The 19,889-nt window shown below is 34.2% G+C and overlaps 1 protein-coding gene across 9 annotated transcripts in view; it reads left to right on the top strand.

Moving 5' to 3' along the window:
• DMD (dystrophin) overlaps positions 1–19,889 on the top strand; it is a 1,717,438-nt gene that overhangs the window by 498,058 nt on the left and 1,199,491 nt on the right. For all 9 annotated transcript variants that reach the window (XM_035001266.1, XM_035001277.1, XM_035001248.1 and 6 more), the window contains 3 exons: positions 5,560–5,739; positions 6,044–6,172; positions 7,739–7,909. In XM_035001266.1, the coding sequence (XP_034857157.1) occupies positions 5,560–5,739; positions 6,044–6,172; positions 7,739–7,909 (480 nt within the window). The remainder of the gene's footprint in view (positions 1–5,559; positions 5,740–6,043; positions 6,173–7,738; positions 7,910–19,889) is intronic.

The following is a 19,889-nucleotide window of genomic DNA, read 5'->3' as shown; positions in this document are numbered from 1 at the left end:
GTACAATGAATGCATCAAGCAGCTGTTACTTAGAAAATAGAACATCTGTTAAATGCCATTGGAGTCACTATTCACTGTCATTATAGTTATAGGTATAATTTCTGTTCTGCACATTCTGCTTTCATGAAATTCTTCTTTAATAGACAATACATTATTAATAAAAAGTCAATACACATTGCCATAAAATCCACTATTTAATGTTTTATGTTCTTTTTTGATTTATCATTATATTATTCCGTCACATTAGCCTAATAATAAAATGTGTCCTAAACCTCTAGCCATGACAGAGAAATGTAGGGACCTGCAAAAACAATTAATATCATATTTTATCACATTTAAGACATTAGATTGTATGATACACCATTGATTTAATGACAGCTGTTGTAGATCAAAAGAAACACCATCACCTTAAACATAAATACAAATTCTAAGTGTCATGTCAATTTCAGAAACCTTAATATGGGAGAAATGCATTTTAGAATAGCAATAATGTAATTTTTAAATTCTTTTCCCATAACTATATTTTGTACCTAGAGGTGAAAGAACTCTCTCCCATTCCTGATGACCAGAAATGGTATAATTATGTGGACTAACAAAATGCAGAATCCACTTGGGAAGGGGAACATTTTAAAACATCCTTTTGGGTGTGTTAGTTAACCCTTTATCCATATTAGAGGGAACTTGCATAAGAGATTAAGAAAGAGCTAAAATAAACAAGAATTCAGTAGCATTTTAGTAAAGGGAGGAAGATATATGGAAATGGTATTGTGGCACTTTTTTTTTTTTTTTTTTTTAACTAAATGTGGGACTGAATGACGATAGAACCTATGGGACAGGAGACATTTAGAGATTAAGAAGGTTGGGGGAGGGGAGTGGGAATGATAGTAAGTCAGAGGAGTTATCTTGAGAATCTAAGTCACTGGGAAATTCCAGGAAAACTTTTGGAAGCCATTGGACGTCTGAAAATGTGAGAGGTCAAGCCCAAGTGGGCTATGTTTCTCTGCTCCTGTCAGAAAATAGTTGTGGATGTGTTTCTGTGGGATCAGATAATTAATCTTACACTTTTTACTATTTCACCTTTAAATAAAATTAACAAAAATGTTTCCATCTCATGATGGTGTGATCATTAGAAACCAACAGAATGAGTTTTCCCATCCTGCTAACCCATCAGTGAAATGAATTGATAAGCTGATGAGTGAATCCTGAACCTAATGCCATTTTAAATTAGACTCGGGTGATTTAACTTTCAGATATGAAGAATGAATCAGAATGTATTTTCCATCCTTCACTTGAACACATGGGTATCTTTATTAGAAGTTAACCTATGCCACCCCTTTTTTATTCTAAGGAAATTGGAGTAGGATTTGAAAATTTCTATGGCTAGGAAGAAGTCGACAACAAATTTATGTCTTTGAAATCATGGAAATTAGTGTTTAATATTTCTACTCTATGCTGGAACTGGTATCAAATGTTACAAATTAAACATATGGACAGTAAAAGTATGTTAGATTTTATGGCAGTTAATATTTGAACCGAGTAGTACTCTTAGCTGATATTTTTTCTATGTCATTAAAAACCCCTGGTGCCAAGCGTGTAGTTCACATTAAGCTGCTGGTGAAACTCCCAAAATTAGACTTATGGCCGTGTCATAGGTCAAAATAAAACTGAATGTGCATAATTTTGTTTTTTACTCAGCCTTAAAATCAACCCTAGAAGCTGTCACATTACCACAAGATTGAAAAAAAAAAAAAAAAATCCCTAAAAGTTGAGTTACGACTTCATCAATTTAGTCACTGAATTTGAACTTGTCCGTTCATTAGGGTAGACCCTTCAGAACCTTCTCCATCCCTCACCCAACACAGTAGCCAAAGAAGGCATGCGTGCTGAGGATTGGATTGGATTGGGTGCTTTTTAAGAGAAGGAAGTATCATGTTTGAGCAACTCTTTCTCCCCATCTCACCAACCGCTTAAGAAACTACATCCCTTAGAGAGGCCTGAGTGAGGGTATGGAAAGAATGGGCAAAACAGTAGCTGGATTTCAGTCCATTAGTTCAGTTCTCAATACATCAGCAAGTATAGACATTCTTATGGTATGGGAAACTATTAGAGCCAAGGAATAGTTCCTTGACATCATAAAATTTATCTTTTTATTTTCCAGTAAGTACTCCATATTTTTCTTTTGGTGGCTTTTGATTCTGACCTTCATATTTTCTAGATTGTTTGGCACTTGGTCTGTAGTCAATCCAAACCATCCAATCCTTAATGGTGAACTTCAGTTTCAAGTATCACCCCTCCCTTAAAGCCATTCATGCTCATCCCAGCCGTGACTCATCTTTGTCAAACAATTACATTCTTTCTAGTATGATGCCAAAATACTTGATTGTGCTTTAGCCTTTCTCTGCAGCTACACTGTGGGTAAAATTAAAGCAGGGTATGCAAAGACTACCTCCTTTCTAATCTCTAGCAGTGAATGGCACAGTACAGAGTGGATATTAAGCACCAAAAGCAAATTCACTAATTGATATTTTATTGAGATCTTCAGAAAGTCAGATCAGTATATTTTTTGAAGTCTAAGATCATAATATTTTAAAGTCATACTTTTAATTTAAAATAAATGTTATACACCTGAAACTAAGGGAAAAATACTTCTGTAGGAAAAATAAAAATCTGTTCAATGAGTACAATATTTTTCCTAATGAAAAATAGAATTTATACAAATTATTTAATACCAGTTTGTTCTTGAATGCCAAATGTGAAGATTTAACTCTAGGTGTTTTTTACACTAAGAGTGGAAAGAGTGAATCACTTTTGGTGCTATTATCACCATGATAGTCACTGCTTTTTTCAAGTTCATATTAATCATGACAATAACTTTCATGTCTTTGAGTTGTATCCTATAATATTGGGGAAACTAAAGTGACACTAGAAATTATCTACATTCCCTATTTTATTCTTTTCATTAACGGAATGAAGTATCCCTAGACATTAAACATTTTCTCTTGAAAATTAGCTATAGAATTTTGGCAGATGTTTAATCCATAATAGTTGGTTGTGATCCATGAACTTTCTGCAACAATATTTCCTAAATTCAAAACTTCTAACCCTTCTGAGATTTGGAAATTTCCATGGTCCTTAATTGCATTTCCTGGCATAGAAAAGACAAATGTCTGTTTATGCACTTTTTATATCAAAGCCAAAACATAGTGTCATCTTTAAGACAGTCTTTACCAATCCAAATACAAAGTAAGATTCAACTTTGTGAGGTGTTATCTTTGCAAATAAGTAATCTCTGGTGACAAGCCACTAGTCTGAAATGAATGTAGGAAGGAGGGCGTGTTCATTTGCCTATCTTTCCATATCTTTGACAAATACATCTTGAGTATAAGTTTTATAAGGACAGAGACTTTCTCTGTCATTTTATTGTGCCTAGAACAATGGCCACCATATACGGTTGTAAAGGTTGTGTTCTACACAAGGATGCAGATGAAAGGAATGAAAGGGATAAAATCTAGCCCATGACCACACACAAGTCAAACTCTAGAGGGGCTGTTTTCATGCAAAGGAGGCATTTCTCATTAATTTTCTTAAAGACATTAAGTAGAATCACCTATGTCATTGCTACAAGAGTGATGCCTTTAGTAGGAGCTCAGTAACATTTATGATTGCTACATGAAGGAGTTCCTTCTATGAACAGCTAAGTTCACCCAGGTATTACAGACGACACCTACATTACAGCTAACCCTCTACACGGTAGCCAATAAGTGCATTTGGCAATAATTACTTGAATTTCAGGTATTTTTCTATTGGAAAAGAAAAACACAAATACAAAAGATTATTTGGGGATAGGAGAAACAGTATCTTTGTGCACAAATTACTTTATACAGTCTTTTTACTAAATTTATTCCCCCTATTTTTGTGATATGAAAGGCAAAAACAAAATGTGTATATGTAGTGATTTTGAGTACAACAGACCTGAGGATGTGAAGGCAAGACAGCCATAGAGCATCTAGGAATTAAAGATGAGATACAAGCTGGGCTCATAGAGACCCACGCTCTCCGTCTCGATTACTTGGACCACCTCTGTTAGTCTCTGTGCATGTTTCATTTGCCTCTTTGCAGGTGGGTTCCCTCCTCTTTCTTACTGTTGCTGTTCCCAGTGATTTTGTCTTACTATGGCTTTGGTTTGCTGTGGTGAAAACATCTCTTCCATTTCTAAATGACTTAGCTGGTGTGTTATCACAGTCTCTGTATCTTTCAGTTAAACTTGTCGTGAGGATCTGGTCTGGCTTACTCCCTAGTGAAATGTCCCACAACTGTGTGAGGACAAGAAAGGGATCAGGGCAGAGACAGGGAAGTGCAAGATGGTCACCTGGTCTGCCATGATACATCAGCAGAAAAGGGCTAGGGGTAGAGCTGACTGTAGACATTTGTACCAGGATCACTTTTTCTATCAACTTTCTACATAATTTCTAATATTAAATGTGCTTGTTTTCAAGTTTTGTAAATCAAGTCTTAGAAAGTGGTGGTGCTTTCTTAGGGGTTTTCATATTACCTCTTTATTTTCACATACCTCTAATTGAAATTAAGTGTTTTGTTTTTTTTTTTCAATGACGAATGTGAGCAGCAAACCCCAGTAATAGCTGCAGTTCCTGCAACTTTGCCATCAGTAAAAATGGCAGATAATTTTACATCACATTCTAGTCATTGTATAAATTTCAAGACACCAGTTATGGTCATCACTGCTTTTAAATTATCCTAAAGACCTGCTGCTAGATTATTGTAGTTACAATTGTTAGGCAAGAAGACAGTTATTACTATCTTACAGGTTTTAAAAAGATATTCTGTATATTGTTTTCCAGTAGAACTCCTTTTCTTTAAAATCCAGTGGACTTAAATTTATTTTTAAAAAATATTATTATGAGAGGGGCGCCTGGGTGGCTCAGTTGGTTAAGCATCTGCCTTCAGCTCAGGTCATGATCTCGGGGTCCTGGGATCGAGTCCCGCATCAGGCTCCTTGCTCAGCGGGGAGCCTGCTTCTCCCTCTGCCTCTCCTGCTCCCCCTGCTTGTGCACATTCTCTTGTCAAATAAAGAAATAAAATCTTTAAAAACTATTATTATGAGAAAGAGTCCTTATGTTTCACCAGATTCCAGATAGGTTTGTGGCACCAAAATGCTGAAATTTTCTACTGTAGAAATATAAGAGCACACTAATTGCTGAATTTTCTAAAAGCAGTTGCTTATTTGTGCATGAGGTTTCTAAGGTCTGTCTTCACCCAGTACATTTATAAATTAATATAAATATGTTTAGATGAACAATATGTATGTTTATCTGTTAAATGTAAACAATCATAAATAGAAATTCATCATGTTTCTGTATACATATATGCTTATATATACCCAGTAAGGAAACTACAATGTATATGGTATGATTTTCATCATTCATAAAGACATATGGAAGTTTTAAATTATTGAAAAATCTTAACACAGTAACCATACTCACAGCCATTTCAAAGGCATTAAATCTAAAGACTAAAGCTCAAATACTGTCCTTTTCACAGGCTACTCAGAAAGAGATTGAGAAACAGAAGGTTCACCTGAAGAGTGTCACAGAGCTAGGAGAGGCCTTGAAAACGGTTTTGGGCAAGAAGGAGACCTTGGTGGAAGATAAACTGAGTCTTCTGAATAGTAACTGGATAGCTGTCACTTCCCGAGCTGAAGAGTGGTTAAACCTTTTGTTGGTAAGAGAAGAGCCTAGAGGATTTTCAACCCCTCTCCATTATGAGAAGGAAATTATGTATGCTTTGAATAATGACATTTATGTCTGCACATTCCTCAACTTCACATAAATGGTGGCTCTTAACACCTATAACTATATTTTAATATTTTGCCATGTCTCTGCTGTATTTTACATGGAGATCACACCTAAGTATGATTTGACTGATACTAAATTTTTTTGCCTTTTAACATTATAGAAAGTAGGAAAATCTTTTAAGAATATTATCTAACCAATATTATATCATGGTATATCTCTGTAAAATTAAGGAATACCGGAAACACATGGAAAACTTTGACCAGAATGTGGATTACATCACAAACTGGATCATTCAGGCTGAAGCACTTTTGGATGAATCTGAGAAAAAGAAACCTCAGCAAAAAGAAGACATACTTAAGGTAGCAAATAAAATATTATGAAAAGTAATTTTCTAACTGCACACCAATTATGTTGATCATCAAGGAGTTCTTAATAAGAATGAAAAAAGTTCTTCCTCTCTTCCTTCTTCCCCCCCCTTCCTATTTTCCTTCCCTCCCTACTTTCTTAATTCACATGGGAGTTAATGACTTTGAAGAGTTTTGTAATCTGGATATCTGTCCATATCCACCTCTCACCTAATTACACAAAACAAATTCTGATGACAAAGGGATTCCAGGATTTATTTTGGTGTCATTTTGCAAACCCCTGCCCATTTGACTACTTAGTACTGTGTTCTTATATCTAACATAAGGATCAGTTTCCCAGTATCATTCACAGCCTATCTGAGTAAACACCTGAAATCCAGTCATCTGGACATTTTGCCTATGCAATATCCAAATCTTCATAATTAGTAACAGTACTGAGCTTATATAAATCTGGATGTTTTTATTTTTAACTATATGTAAAATAAACATGGCTTTCTGTTCTCTGTGTATTGAAACCAATTATTAGGATGTCCTGAGTCATCTTTCTGAAAGGCAACTTAATCTTCATTAAAAAAAAAAAAAAGTGGTGCCTATAAAAGGATATGAGAGGTATAATGTGTGAATTTATCTTATTGATGCTATGTTATCTCCATTTGATAACATCTTTCAAAATTAAATAGGAAGAGTTGAATTTTAACAAATTTCATTTAAATTAATGATTCCTTATTTTGTTTTGCCAAAATAATGGTAATTAACTAGTGGGTTCCTATTTAACACTCAAAAATTGTAGTTTCTGTCTGAACAATTCATTTGTTTCTTTTTTATGAAATTACTCTTTTCCCAAGATTATAGTTTATTTTTAATGAAAAACTGTTGATGTATTTCAGGCTATCCCCAAAACATATTCACTCTGTTGTGTGTACCTTATCTTTCTCTTGTCCTTTGATGTGTAGTTAAGGAATGCTATCTTATGGTGAATTTCCTTCAAGGCCTTTGAAATAATAGGACCTGAGTTGTTTCACTTATACCCTCTCTGACCCCTTGAGTCAGGCAGAACCTTCCTCACTCCCTCTGTCTGTGACACAGAATCCTTATCTGTTGGAAAATCCATTTTTCCCCCATGACACTCCATATAATAAAAAGGAACTCGAAAGTACCCAGGAGGAATAGAAAATTGTTCTTCAGCTACCTTTCCTCCTGAGCATATATTAAGGTTGCTCCACAGCTATGAAATTGAGTAGAGTTAAGATAAAATAAGACTAAATATTCAATATTATGATTGTTGTGGGCAACATAGAGAAGTCAGGAAAATATCCCTCATCCTTCCTCAGACTAAATATAAGCCTAGACTCAACTTAAACAAGGACGGTGATCTATTTTCCTGAGATGGCACACATTCTCAGTCTCCTCTATTTTATGGAAGTTGGTTTTTTTCCTCCCTCTGTATTCCTCTGCATGTGCTCGTTCTTTCTTTCTCTTTCTCTTTTTCACTCTCTGTCTCTCTCTCAACTTCCATTTAATTACTAACGTCAAGCCCTGTCTCTTGCTCACGGAATATAGCGTTTAAAGGCTGAAATGAATGACATGCGCCCAAAGGTGGATTCCACGCGTGACCAAGCAGCAAACCTGATGGCAAACCGCGGCAACCACTGCAGGAAAGTAGTAGAGCCCAAAATCTCAGAGCTCAACCATCGATTTGCAGCCATTTCTCACAGAATTAAGACTGGAAAGGTAGGAAGATCTGCTCCAAGGTGGAAACTAGTGATAAATGATCTCTTGCGAAGGTTGCGCAGTACTCTGAAGGGGGCAAGCGACCCCCACAGCAAGGTTTTCAAAAAGAAAATGAAGGCCAAAATGTATATAAGGAAATTTTACCACTGAATCTCATGGGAGATCAATCTCTCCCCGCTACCCCCCACCAGTCTCCCTGTCTCTCTCTCTCTCTGTCATTTTTCCTTTCATGCCACAGCTATTCTAGAAGTGCATTCTGTACTGGTTTCCATATGTACTTTCAGGGGTAACCTACAGCAGAGTAACAAATAGCATGCTGCAGGCCAACAACAACAAAGCACAAAAGACATCCAACTAAGGAAAGCACTACTGACTTATTTTGCCAAATACAATATTGCTTGTGTGTAATATGGATCAAATATCCAAAATTGGGCCTTGTATATCTCCTGCATGATCTAGGGTGTTTGTATCTCTTTATTGGTTGTGCACATGTGTGTATGTGTGTATATTTAACTTGCTCTTGCTAACTGCCGATACTTACTGTGACGAAACCCATTAGGCTGCAATGACATGCTCAAGCCATGAAAACAAATGATTGCAAAGCTTATATATCTTAATTTTGTAATTTTATATGTCTATTTATATTCAATTTAATGAAGAACCAGGGGATATGGAACTTTTGCATGATAAACCTTTATATTTGTGTAACATTTAATGAAGACAAAATCTTACCTAATAGGTAGCTTGCAAAAATATATAAAAATATATAAATCCAACTTTTTTGGGTTAGTGTCAAGTTGCAAGGTAATTACCCCCAATTTTATAAAATGCCAATTGACACATTTTTCAATATATAATACTTTCAAATACAAAAATGTATATAAAATAAATATATGTATTTACATATACAGATAATTGCTATAAGTAATCTTAAGTGAGAAAATCATTTTTGAAATATTTGTGAGAAAATATGTAATATGTCAGGTAAGTGTTGACCCCTGGAACAATAGGACAATGTGCTTGAAAATTATTTTGAAAAATATGGATACCCAATAATAGCATGATTTACAATTGCTATATTTTCTAATGCATTCCAATGTATCACTGTTATATGTACTGGTACATATTTAAAAGAGTTTCTAAACTATACTGAAATGTGATTTGAATTTTAAATACTTTATACCCATGAAACATAGTTATCCTTCAGAACTCGCCTTCCCAAAGCAAAAAGGTATTAGCTTACCTTAATGCATTGCTTCTTCTTTGTAATGTTTAAGTTAATGAGTTAGTGATACTCATTTATGTACTATTTTAAGGAAGCTGTCCTCACCTGGAAAATATCTGAAAGGCTCCAAAATTTACTTTCACAGCATAATTGTCCTTTGTAAGAATTTACTCTGCTGTTTAAGACTATTGTTTTTACTTCTAGGGATTATCATTAGAGTATGTAATATCTAAACAACCAAAGGCTATTTCAGTCATCTTAAATGGATGCTAATACTTCATTACTAGGTTTTGTATTCCTCCTGTTGTATATATCAGTAAGCTAGAGAATATTTCAGAGAAAACAGGGTATTGTTTTCTTGATCCTTTCAACAGTAGATTGAGACAAGTTATGTCACAAGATTGTGACTTGTAGATATTGAAAAATGAGTAGAATTCAACCTGTATGATAGGAAGCTGCCAGACTTAGCATGGCCAAGAGGAGTTTGTGAATTTTCATCCTATGTTCTGTACACATTTGTCAGTTACTTCTATACATCATTCATTAGGTGAGCCACTCGCTGCACTTCTTTTATTTTCCTTACTGAAGAAAGGCATAAGAGATTTTAAATAAATATTTTCAATTATATATTAATTAACAAAAGAATCACATTGTCACTTTTCAAAATACTCCTTTTTCTCTAAATTAATAAAGATGACTGGATGCGATAGTGACCCCATTTGGGGGCTTTGAGAGATAATTATGCTCTGTCATCATGATGAAACCAAAAACATGGAGATAAAGCTTATCTGACATTTTGCTGATTTGTTCATTGCATTGTGCTAGTGTGGAAATAGGCACAGGTGCAAAAGATACTTAAAAATATCTGTTTACGAACACAAACTTAGTCATTGCAATCATCTGACATGCTTAATACTAGTACATCTTCATGGAGATGTTCAATTAATGAGGTAATTCCAGCAGTCACATAGTATAATATGAAGAGCAGTGGACATGGAAGATGGAATCCGAGGCGTAATTTTGTCAGCATTAGGCAGAACATGTGGTTTCTCTTAAATTCCATTTTAATGTTTATAAGATAAAGGAGTTAAACTAGATTAGTAATCCTTAAAAGGAAAGCATTCCACCACTACCCCCAGCCCCCAAGGGTTATTGTTTAGAACAGAATGTATAAAATGGATAGCAGGAGGGTTAGTGGATGGGTGATTTCTGTCCTTTTATCTTTCTTCTTCCTGTGGTAGGGTTCAAGAGATACAACTTATGTCCATAGAACATAGTGTAAAGTCTCTGGGTTAGATTAGCTAAAATTAGGAGTAATTAGATTAGCTCTTAATAGTTCTGAATTGTGACAGCCCAGTGATCTTTTGTTGATGTAATAAGGAATTTAAAATAATGACCTGTATGTGTGTTTGTTTACAGAGTATGGTAATTCTGGAAGTGCTGGAATTCTCAGGGGTGACTTGATCCCAAAGTCAAGCTCCTAATACAGTAGAGCTTATGCATGGGAAGATTGGGGTGGAGTATGCCCTTCTTATGGTTGAGTTTATGGGCAGGTTTTACTTAAAAGAATAATCTTGGAGAAAATCTACAGTGATTAAATAAATTAAAGTAGATTGGGAATATATATGGGTAGAAAAGAGACTCAGTATAAGAACTAACTTCAGGATCCTTTTAAAGGTCAAAGAGAAAGGGCACTTGAGTAGACAAAATTTTACCCTGAAAATTCACTGACAATCCCTGGATTCATTGTTTGGTGAAGAAGACAAAGTTTATGTCTTCTGCAAAGACTGTTCATGACAAGAAATTACAAAATCCGGAAGGCAGTGGCCACTGTGGTCCTCAGTTTAGATTGGTTGAGAACTTGTCCATCAGATGCAGCTCTCTCTAGTGGTAACTTTTAACCATTAATGAGGAACAGCATAGTGAAAGGAAAAAGTTTTTAGTTTCAAGCCACAGAACTTGCTTTGAATGTGATCATGGATGTGACACTTTACCTCTCAGAGCCACCTCAAGATTGTGGTAAAGATCAAATGACTTGGGCGCCTGGGTGGCTCAGTTGGTTAAGCGAAAAAAAGATCAAATGACTTAAGATATGTAAAAGCATACGTTTTAAAAACCTACATGTTACTTTATAAATACAAAATGGTAAAAATCCTTAATATACACAATTATTTCCATTGTATTATATATTAGCTTTGAATGGCCAAATTTTGAGAATTGAGGCAGAAATTGATGGGAAAAAGAAATGGAGGAATGACTGATTTCTCCTTCTGGCCTCTGCTGGAAATGGGCTGGGATCAAAAAGATGTCTTTGCTATTTCCATTGTAAGGACCAGCCTTATAGATTATCAAGTGGACCAATATAAGAAATACTAAGAAGTTCTGCTTGTCCCAAATATGACATGAAATGCTACCTCTTCCTATTTCATTTAGGTTTATATCAGAAGTACCTGACTGCTTTGAGAAAGCTTAATTTCTCCTAATCTGTATGAAATCAGTTTGAGAAAATGGCAGTTTTAATGGGGATGGTCAGAATTATAGAAATGAATCAGTGGTAACTTCCTAACCCGGGTAAAGTCAATGAAATCAATGGGGGGAGACAATATGTCTCAACTCTTTCGGTTTTAGGGCTTCTGAACATGGTGGTGTAGCAGGGTGCTGATGAGGAAGATACTGTCAGGAAAAGAAGATAACAGGAAACAGATGCATAGAGGGCAGAAATAAGCTGACTACTTAGTGCTGTTCCTTATGGCAGCTCTACTCCTCTCCATCTTCTGAGAAGCCAAGTTGGAGAGGGGAGTCTGCATTTTGGGAGAGATGGTAGTTGAGGTAGATCTTAAAGGATTAATGAAGGAATGGTTGGGAAAAGGGACCAATATGAATGATCTCTTACGAACAGTGTAGTATTTCAGGTCATAATGTTTGGTTCTGTGGTACCTGTATTGCTAGCTAAGGTGTGATGAATTCAAGGAGCTTACTGTTTAATTGTGGAGCGAGGTATGTTCATGGATATTGGGCCAAGAATGAGTGTATGCTGAGTGAATTTACCAGCCACTCTAGCAACATAGAAGAGGTAGCAATTCAGGATAACCTATGAAAAAGCTCAAAGTGTATGGAGTGTTCAGTGGAGAGTACATTCAGTTTACTTACAAAATGTAGAGCATGGAGTGTGAAGCTTAGTTGTGGATGATAAGAATGAAGAGGATGATTAGACACAGTGTGGAGAGGTCATGACAACCAGACAAATAGTTTATGCTTAATTCAGTAGGCAATGAGGAGTTCTTAATGTTTTTTTGTTTTGTTTTGTTTTATTTTGTTTTGTTTTGTTTTCAGTGCACTGTTGAAAGGTTAGTCCAATAGTGGTTGGGAAGAGAATTCAACTGAATAATAACAGGAAGTAGGGAAACCAATTAGGAAGCCATGGTGATAGTCTAGATGAGAAACACTGAGTACCTCAAATAAAGGGATATCTCTGGGAATGAAAAGGAAGCGATAGTGTAGAGCAGTGACTTTCAAAACTTTCTGTACTTGGAGGAATTGTTAAAACACAGATTGCTGTCTATCGCCTGCCCCCACTGCCCACAGAGATTATCATTCAATAGGCCTTGAGTGTGGCCTGATATTTCCATGTCTAAGAAGTTTCTAGGTGATATCGATGCTAATGATCTAGGATCCACTTTGAGAACCAGTGGTCTACAGACATTAAGAACTAACCTAGACTTAAATTATTACATGCGAGGGCCAAAAAGATGGTGAGCTGAAAAATGGCTCAGAATTCAAGACTCATTGAGTATGAAAGTCTACATATGAGTTTCAAGAATAAAATATGCATCAAGATATATTTATCACATTATAATAATTTCAAAATAATGTTGACTAAACAGATTTTATCTAGCTATGTCCTATTAATATAGGTAATTACTTTGTTACAAGATATTATAAAACTTATATGTGTAATTTGCCTATTTAAATTGTCTTCATTTCTATGGAGCTGAAATGTTAAATTATTGGCCCTGCAATTGGTACCAACCAAAAGAAAGGTGCACTTGTTTTCTATGTCTTCAATTCTTTATTAAGATTTATGGCTATTGAGAAAAAAAAGAGTTATGTGCCGGTAGATATTTTATACCCTGTATCCTTTAATTTCCATAATGGGCCTTAAAATTGCTTTTAAAATTCATGTAAGCAGTTTCTCTATATGTATTTAGTGTAATTATCACATGAGATTTGGACAGTCTGGCATCATATGTGTAAATATTCATAGTTTTGTTGCTATTATAATTACAGTGTCAAGTTTTTAACCTCCAATCAGTGTTAGCAGATGGAAAAGTAATCGTTCTTTGGATCAGAGACTTTTCAAACACACACACACGCACACGCACAGCTATGAGAAAGCCAGTGAGTTTCCCATTTAATATAGAATATATCAGGGGAAAGAAAAAAAACCCTATATGGTTGGGTTAATCTATCTTAAATAGTGGCTTTATATGTGAAAAGTAATGTATGAATACGTTAACGATAGTTTAGACAAATGTTTTGGCTTTCCTAAACATTAGTGGGTAATAAATAATACCTCTTATAAATATGACCTAGAATGTCAAAATGAGATTTATTGGATTTGAAAATTTTAAGTAATATCTAATCTTCAGTAATCAACTTTATCAATACAAATATATTGATCTTTTTCCACTTTGTAGTCTCTTTCTAATTTAACACCTCCTCGGATAGAAGAGAACATGGCCCATTAATTGGTATGGTTATTCTTGTTTGCATATGTGTGTGTTCGTATGTGTACACACATATATAGTAATACATGTGTATTGTTGTACACATGCACATACACATACACACTTTTTAATAAAATTTTCTACAAAGAACTTATAACAGAAAACATAAATAAAAACTTTGGTAAAATTCCACAGGAATTGCATAATTTGTAGGGTACTAAAAATGTAACAATTACAGTTAATATCCTCAAATAATATTAACAAATTAATATCCAAGCCATGTAATACTATACCTGCTAATTTTATTTCGCTGAAATAAATAAGAAATGAGCCTTGCAACAGAATTCCTATATTAACAACTTCTCACATTTGTAGCTTGCTATCCCTTTATCAAGGTTAATTCTGTTGAAAATTTAGTAACAAATCCTTCTTACAATCATTTAAAATGTTTTCAAAGTAAATGTCAATCCAGTTTGGTGAGCAATGTCATTTGCTAGAACTAACTGGGTCTTATTAGCATGACATTTAAATACGTAAAGCTATTTGGTGATTCCTGATTGTTATCCTTTAAGAAGGAAAACTATTCCTCTGATAAGTCATCATCGGATTCAAGTAATCATTCCTTGGACCAGGGACTTTCAGATATTTACAGGGGACTATGAGAGCCAGTGGGTTGCCCATGTTCTCACAGTTAGCGTGGTTAGAAAAATGTCAAATCCTGGTTCATTGCTTTGTCTACTCCAGCATGCTGAAACCCAGCATACTTTATTACCTCTGTTTATATTATCAGGTATTTATTGTCAGTTTATATGTTAATATAAACATGTCTAATTTCACCTAAAAAAAAAAAAAAACAATGATTTCAGTGCACTTCTTTGTATTAAAAACAAAAAGAATTGAACAAAAAAGCAGAAATGAGAGAGGAAAGGAGAAAGGGAAGGAGAAAAAAGGAAGAAAAGAGAAAAGAAAAAACACACAGTTGTCCAAAGTGTTGTATTTTTGCTTTTAATTCATTTGTTTCCCTCATATATTTTTACAGTGCAATCCTTCCTTCTCCTATTTCAGCTGCTACTTCTGAACTCATTTAATCATGAGGTAAAGAAATATTCCAAGTTATATTTAACAAGAAGCAGGCAGTGGGCCGATTCTTGAACCACCAATATATCTTAACCAATCAATATATTTTCTATCTAATTCTGAAAAGTATGACCATGAGATTAATCTCATCAATTCAAAAGCTGATGTACTGGGTAACATCCTTTAATTAACTCCACAAGGTTGGGAAGTTACCTCATTTTCACATTCTCATCCTCAAAGCATCAAAGATAAACCAGTACCTTAGCTAACTAGTAAAAGAATCTAGCCAATATAATGTCAGTCTTCTGAGTCAATTAAATTTCTTAAATTTAATTTCTCATGTTTTTTTGGAGTTTGCTCTTATGAATTTAACATAAGTGAGTGAATGAATCTATAAACTGTGATTATCTTCATTCTAGATAGGTCTTCTAATATGCGTATTTTTCTTTGTAGGTTTTCTTTCCTCTCCAGATATTTGGATTTGAAATAACTCTTCATATCATATCAGTACTATGTCTTTTCTGTATTACAGGATGTTACTGGTCCTTGAAACTTTATTCCTTTTGGTTTCCATGAATTATTTTATTTTTTATACCGACATTGTAATGATAAATAAATTTTCAAAGCTGCAGAGTGGAAAGAGGAGACTGATTTGAAGCATTTTTAAACCAATCTATAGCACTCAAATTATTTATTTGCAATTTAGATATTAGTGTAATTTGAATGTAGTGGCCATTTATCACAATTATTGAGAGTACATAGTCCATATGAACAAATGTTTACTTTGCTGTCTGTGTAAACACAGTCATTATTATGTTAGTATATCTATGCACGTTAGAAGTAATATTTAAAAGTAAGGTTACAATTTAAAAATTATAAAGTGTATCTGAGTAATTTGAATGCTTCCAATTTACAGTGAATCCATTTGTAATTAATTTTACCTTTTTCAGTATGTTATTGTTTGTTAACTTGTTATATAAGTCACCTTTAATGCTAAGACTTTAACAAAGCCTTAAATTTCATTAATCCTAAATCATACAGCAAAGCACAATTAATAGCTGTTAAGCAAACTGAAACATTAAAAAATCAAGGAAAACAAAGTGTTGTCTTTCTCAGTTTCTCTGTCTCTTCTTTCTTTTGTGTCCATTTATCTGTTTATTAAACTTTCGTATGTTTTACTTTATTTGTATTTTGTATGACTACACAGTCATGTTAAAGCTGTTAAGATGAAAAGGTAAGTAAAAAATTAAATTGTGCAGAACCTATGCCTGGTTTATATTCTTCCCTACCATATTATAATCTTTGTTTGATTATTTTCTGTGTATTCTAAACCTATCTTGTGTACATTGTCTAACTTTGTGTAATTTGTTGTGATTCTAGTCCTCTGTGGTCATATATTTTCTTTGAATTCAATAGAAGTAATTTACATAATAATTAAGATGATTTATCCACATTGCTTTCAATCTTTAAGTAATTTATCATAATTCTGAGTTTAAAAAACAGGCATTATATACTTTATATGTTTTAAACTTCGGTGACTCACGAGTAAGCTATTAAATTATGGAAGCTTGCTTATTATGCATTTCTTTGATAAACTTGTATAATAATTCTAAATTATAAAACAACAAAGACCAAGTATTGATATATAAAAAAAATTGGTGAGAGAAGTGCCTGCCATATTAGAATTGTTATGACCTAATGGTAAACCAGTGAACTCTTAAGGAAGCATCTAAATTTTCCCAACTCCTTGTATCTGAACAGAGTATTAATCACACAGATGTCAAATGGCTGATCTGATCCGGTCAATAGTATAGCCAAAATAATCGGGTTGAGTACTTATGGTTATTTCCATCACAAAATTGGTCACTGGTTAATTCGATTAATATATTGGATGTTCTAAAACTAGTAGTTGGTATAGTAAGTACCTTTTCTATACAAAAAAAAAAAAAAAAAAAACAGAAGTTATATTTGCTATGGAAAATAGAGTACATAAGATATATTCTGAACTTCAGGGATTAAAAAATCTACTGGTGAGACAAAGCATAAAATGTTGAAAGTGAAATAACATTACATTCAAATATGTAAGAGATACTGAAGTACAATGTAGGGTACTGTACACATTAAATGAGGAATAGAGACTCCTGATAGATCATGTGGAACCCATTCCCATAAGTTTTCCTATCCCCAGAAGGCTTCTGGAAAATTCCTCTCAGAGAACATATCTGAATGCAAGTGAATAAGATGGACATTGTAAGAATTGTCTAAATCCACTAAAATTTATTGACTAAAACATTAGCATCATGATTCTCATTAGTAAGACATTACTCTTGTGATAGATTTCAAACTAATAATGAGCTATTTGTTCTTTTCAAAGTCATAATAATAATAATTACTACTGATCTGTACTGTCTGAAAAGGTAGCCACGAACCACATACCTCTGTTGAGCATTTGAAATGTGGATACTCCAAATTAAGATGTGTAAAATACATAGTGGTTTTTGAAGTCTTAATAGGAGAAAGTGAATGTAAAGTATCTTCTTAATTTTATTTCAATTATAGGCTTATATGATATTTGGGGAAATTAGGTAAATAAAATATATTATTACAGTTAATTTCATCTGTTTCTTTTTACTTTTTAGTATGGCATCTAGAATATTTAAAATTATATATATGACTTGCATTATATTTCTATTTAGCTGCATTGCTACAGACAAAACCCTTTGAATTCAGAGAAGAGAATTCACTATAAGATGATAAAATTTTAGGGAAGTATTCATGTGAAAAGTGTCTTATTCCTAACATATCCTAATACATCATCATTCTGCCTCTGCTTGTATATTTTCAGCAATGGGAAACTCACTACTTTAAAATTAGTGCTTTTAAGAAAGAAAAAAAATATGGCACTAATCAGTTGTTCCTGTATTAAACTAAAATTGAGGCTCCAAGTAATTTCTACCCATTGATTCAAGTTATTCACTTTGGAACCACACAGAATAATTCAAATCCCTAATCTGTATAATGGCCTCTTAAACAAATGCAGAGTAATCCTTGATCAGGAAATCCAGACCCTACATATACTACTAATAAAAATCTAAGTTTGCATTATCTTGCTTGATTAATTAGTAAATCATTTTGTAGTAGTATTTCCTAAAAGCTATTTGTATCTGCTTATATTGTTCTTGTACTTTGTGGTATCACTGTTGCTAGCATTTGGCCAATCAGGTCTTTTCAATTTTATACAACAAAAATTGGGTTATTTAAAATTCTAGACCATTCAAGAGTTCCTTGAAATGTTTATTCTACTACCCCATGATTAGTCATTCATTTACTTAGTTTGTCGGGCAATATTCATTTATGAGTGCCTACTATGTACCAAAAATGACTCCAGGTTGAACAAGACTTGATAAATACCTTACCTTCATGGGGTGTTCATGGAACTCATCCTTCTCATTGCATGTCTTTTTGCATGCTTTTTGTGTCTCCAAATATTTCCTGATGAAAATACTGCACAGAGCAGAACAAATACAAAGCCCTTTGGCATCTTCTTTGAAACTACCCTCTGCATTAATACAGATTAATTAATCAACCAGTTTTGTTGTTCAGAATGACACAGTGTTACCAAACTGAGTCTCAGTTTCTCCATGCTCACCTTTGGAATTTAATGATTTTGTCAGTTACCTTGGTAAAATAGAAATGCTCTGTCAACAAGCATTTATTTTATCCTTCATAAACCATATGTTTTCAAAAGAGGATCTTTTAACGGAGTCAATGGATGGGTACGATTTTGAGAGGAGACCGAGTCAATACTTGTCGAGCATTTATCGTATGTCATATGGATACATAGGATTTGGGGAGAAAATGATAACCCATATTTATTGAGCATTTATTGTGTCTCAGACAGCATTCTAACTACATTTGATCCTCATAACAACCCTATGAGGTAGATATCCTTCTTATCTTCATGTTACAAATAAAGAAACTGGAGCTCAAGGAGGACACATAACTTGTCCAAGGTCCCCCAGCTACTAAATGGTGGAGCCCAGATTCAGTCTTGGCATTCTCATGCAGGAGCATAGGCTCTTCACCAGAAGATTAAAAAAAAAAAAACATTCTAAGGGCCAAGAAGTAGGGAAGTACCCAGAGTTCACCAATAGGCCTGTAAGAAAGCTTGATATTAAGAGCACTTAAATAAGGCTAGAAAGGTCCTTGGGGCAATATTAGGGGAAGTCTTGACTATCATGCTGGAGTTTAGACTTCATTCTACTTACACTTCTTGAATAGAGAAATAACTTAATGAAAGCCATGTTTTTGGAATATATTGAACTGATCACAGTGCACAGGATGGAACTGGTCATGTGAGAAGGAGATTATACCCCTGTAAGGAGGTTATTGCCTTAACTCCTGTGTAAGGACTACAAGAGATGATATCTCTGGGAATAGAAAGCAAGTAGATCATGGTGAATGAATTCACAATTATTTGATTTGATTAGATATTAGAGTGAAGTGTTGAAAAATAACATGACTCACACTTTAAGCCTAGATGACTGAGGAACAAAAAGGTCTTCTATTTACAGAACTAGGGAAGTTGGTGTTGCAAGCAGCTTGGGGGGAAAGATAATGAGCTCATTTCTAGACATGTTGAACTCTAAGTGAGAAATCGGCTGGCTATTGGAAAGTCTATGTTGAATTCAAAAATTCAGCTTAAGATGAATATCTGGGAGATACTGTGAAAGTTATAGTTAAATTTGGGAAGATAATACAATGCATTAGGCAAGGAGTATTGATAAAGATGCTTGGAGGCCCAAGTTCTGAGCCTTTGAAACTACACCCTGTATTTGATTATGGGGAGAGAGGGTGAGCTAGAGAGGTAGCATGTGTAGAAGTAAAATAGATAAGTATGTCTGCAAATGGACCCATGTTATTTTGACACCCAAGCACTCAATAAAAGTTA

This window comes from Mirounga leonina, unplaced genomic scaffold (assembly GCF_011800145.1).
Source record: "Mirounga leonina isolate KUSES-001 unplaced genomic scaffold, KU_Mleo_1.0 Mir_101595, whole genome shotgun sequence".
Taxonomy (NCBI): Eukaryota; Metazoa; Chordata; class Mammalia; order Carnivora; family Phocidae; genus Mirounga; species Mirounga leonina.
The sequence above is the reverse complement of the archived record's forward strand: the minus strand, read 5'-3'. Positions and strand labels throughout refer to the sequence as shown.